At 48.0% G+C, this 3137-nt stretch overlaps 1 protein-coding gene across 1 annotated transcript in view; it reads right to left on the reverse strand.

Annotated features, from left to right (window-relative positions):
* Positions 1 to 86: 86 nt before the first annotated feature.
* LOC102678781 (rho GTPase-activating protein 7-like) overlaps positions 87 to 3137 on the reverse strand; it is a 212828-nt gene continuing 209777 nt past the window's right edge. Inside the window, exons 10-15 of the mRNA XM_006621078.2 lie at positions 2084 to 3133; positions 1635 to 1972; positions 1315 to 1466; positions 958 to 1239; positions 638 to 817; positions 87 to 537 (exon numbers count right to left, since the gene is read on the reverse strand). Coding sequence (XP_006621141.1) covers positions 423 to 537; positions 638 to 817; positions 958 to 1239; positions 1315 to 1466; positions 1635 to 1972; positions 2084 to 3133 — 2117 coding nt within the window. The 3' untranslated portion in view covers positions 87 to 422. The remainder of the gene's footprint in view (positions 538 to 637; positions 818 to 957; positions 1240 to 1314; positions 1467 to 1634; positions 1973 to 2083; positions 3134 to 3137) is intronic.

The raw sequence follows: 3137 nt of genomic DNA on the forward strand, positions 1-3137 counted from the left end.
AATTCGACGTCTAACGCTATACATCTCAGGCTTCAACAAAAATTGCTTCACATCGATTAAAGCTTGTGCATGGTATCGTTAACGTTTCTTGTTTCTTCTATTTTCTTTTCTTTTTTCGCTTCCTCCATTTTCTTTTATAAGTATTGTTTTAATCAACTCGAGAAACGCGCGATGGGGTTCATCTTCGATAACGAGTTGAATTTTTCTCGTAGATCCATTATTTTCTTCGATATCCTCTAAATTCTTGATCATGATATCGATGAAATTAGATACGACCATCGATGTTACTTTTATTCCTCGTCAATGGTAGGTTGAACCTGTCGCACATCCTTTAGGATCCTGTGTTCCTGATTTTGATCATCCTGTTCCTCTAGAGTCGTGTGAGGACCGTGCAACGGTGATCGTTGCACGGTTGCTTCCTCTCAGACTTTACTCTCGGGACCGTCTGTCGTGTGCTTGAAGGAATTGCGAATTTTACTGAGGTGAAGGGCAGCAAGGTGACCATAGCTTTTGTTATACCATTCTGGAGTGCGTCCTCTGCAAAAAAAAAGAAGATAGACGTTAGTAAGAAGAAATTGAATAAAAATTCTCGATATATATATAAATGGAATGAAAGCGAAATAAAAAAGATATATACTTTGTATCCACTCTGGAAAGGTGCATGATCCGTGATTTACCACTACCGCAAGGTTCGATGAGATAGCGCGATGCTAAAACAATACCACGCGTTCCACCAAGCATAACAGGAGCATCCGGATGTTCCACGGACGTTTCTACGATGACGCAGGCCCCTTTGGGGAGATCGTTACGCCAGGATCTGCATGCAATGTTATGTAATGCAACGTTACATAATTTACAACAATCGATCCTCCCCCTCTTTTACAACAATAACTCTTTATAAATCAATTTCGCTATTTGTCACGTTCCATTCCTGTTGAGAATAAATTCAAAACACACCTTAGCACACAATAATCCCTGGCAGGAAGAGGACTCATGTTCCCAGTGGCGTATTGAAAGACCTCCACGTTGGTGTCCAGCTTGGCGACCAATCTATACTTCAAAAGCTGAGGATCCCAGATATGCCTCTCCCTCAGTACACGATGAAGAAGCTCGTTCGGTGGAGCTTCAACCTCAGTCGACACTCGCCACAGTCGAAGTGGATGTCCGTCACCTACTTTCTTGTACGCCATCTCTACCGTACTGTCGGCTGGATTGTTCACGGTGACCCATCCCCGACTTCTGCGAAAAGAAAGGAAAAGAATTAATGTTTCTTCGTAAACAATTCAGAGATACGTTCGAGTATAATATACATACTTCTCACGCGCTTCTTTCAACAAAGCCGTGGTACACGCGTAAAGGTATCCTCTCCAATCTTGCTTCAATTCGGATCCCAATTCCTCCAAGGCGACCGGCACGCTTTCTTCCATATAATTAAAATGACACTGCATCAACATATCCGAAGAAACCTGGCTCAACCAAGAGAAAAAAGAATTAACTCGTATTTCCTTTTCGATTCGCGAGGATATATATATATATATCTCGAATTCGAATTTGATCACAATCGCCGATTCGAGACGACGACGGATGAACGACTCCTCTCGAACGACCTGGACGTTCGGCATCGAGCCACTCACCATGAATAATTCACGATGCATCTTGACCAGATACAGAAGACAGTCGTGAGCGGCTTTGTTTTCCGACAGTTCCCTCTGATCGGGAATGCCCACGGTCTTTCTCCTACGTGGCGATACGCTGCTCGACCTGTTGGTCACGTTCGTGTTACTGTGGTTGAAGTGGAACAGGCTCGGTGCCAGGCACACGGCCAGGTTCGAGGCTGTCATTTGGTTGTAGGGAGCGTTGCTCGCTACGTGGTTCAAGAAATCGAGCAGAGTCTCCAACGCCTCCCTATGCTCGTCTGGCAGAAGAAGGAGCACGCATTGCACAGCGTCCGGTCGCAGCTTAACAGGTACGTCTGCAACAATTATCACCTGTAATTAACTCCCGTCCACTTGCCGATAAATCATCGATCGATCGGTCCCAAGACGATACCAAAACGAATGCGAAGAATATTCTAGCTACTCACGTTGGAATATAGCGATGAAGGTCTCGGACAATTTGTTGGTTAACAGAGCTTCCGGTAATTCCCTGAAATATTGCTTCACGAGATCGGCCACGTCGAACGCCTGCTGGCCATCGAAATTGATGTTATCCCCCAAAGTCTCGGTCATCATTTTCAATTTCTGTATCCTCGACTTGACCCCGCTCTTCCTGAAGATCCCAACCTGGTCGAGGGCGTTCGCTCTCAGCCATCTGAGCGCTATTTGAATACACTTTGGCAAGGCCTGGCCGGTTCTCTGCAGGGACAACAGCAACGGTACCCCAAACACCGTCTTGTCCTTGTAATCGGGGGTCTTTATCTTCCTGATGAACTTGGGCAGCTCCCAGTTCCATCCGGTACGATGAGTCGGGCAATATCGTTCCATGCAAGCGGTCAGCTTTAACAGAGCCAACTTCCTCAGTACCAACAGTTGGCCGCACGACATCGAGGCCATGGCTCGTGGGCACAGGGGATCGAGCGGCTCCGGGTACAGGGATCCCCTCTGGAAACTGTGCCACCTGACAACGGTACCCTTGTGCCTCGGCGAATCCTCCTCCTGATCCGAATCACGACTGGCAACCGTCGAACTGCTCTCCTGACTTCCGGCCAGCTCCGAACTCCTCGATCTCGATTTCTCTCTGTAGACGGTCACCTCTTTGGACAAAGGTTTCCCCTCCCTGTAAGAATCGTCGCGATGCCTGAAACTCTTGTGCATCTTATCCTCCCTCTTCAAAGCGGCCACCTTGTCCTCCTTGTACCTCTCCTGATTCTGGCCCTGGGACAACTTGTCCCTGTACCTCTGCGACTCCTTCCCAAGATTCAGGCTACCTCCGCGGCTATTTATGGGAGTTTTGGTCGGCGAATCCTTGGGGCTTTGGGGATGGGCGGTCACGTATTCCAACACTTTAGCGTGGTTACTGTTCGCGTCTCTGAAGTACCTGTGCCGCCAATTGGTAGGCTGGCACTCGGAGTCGCTGAGCGCCCCTTGGTCCTCCCTGCCCCGATGCAGGAACCTTCTCGCCCGGTTCATCTTCGTCCG

The sequence above is a fragment of the Apis dorsata genome, unplaced genomic scaffold (genome assembly GCF_000469605.1).
Source record: "Apis dorsata unplaced genomic scaffold, Apis dorsata 1.3 scaffold_577, whole genome shotgun sequence".
NCBI lineage: Eukaryota > Metazoa > Arthropoda > Insecta > Hymenoptera > Apidae > Apis > Apis dorsata.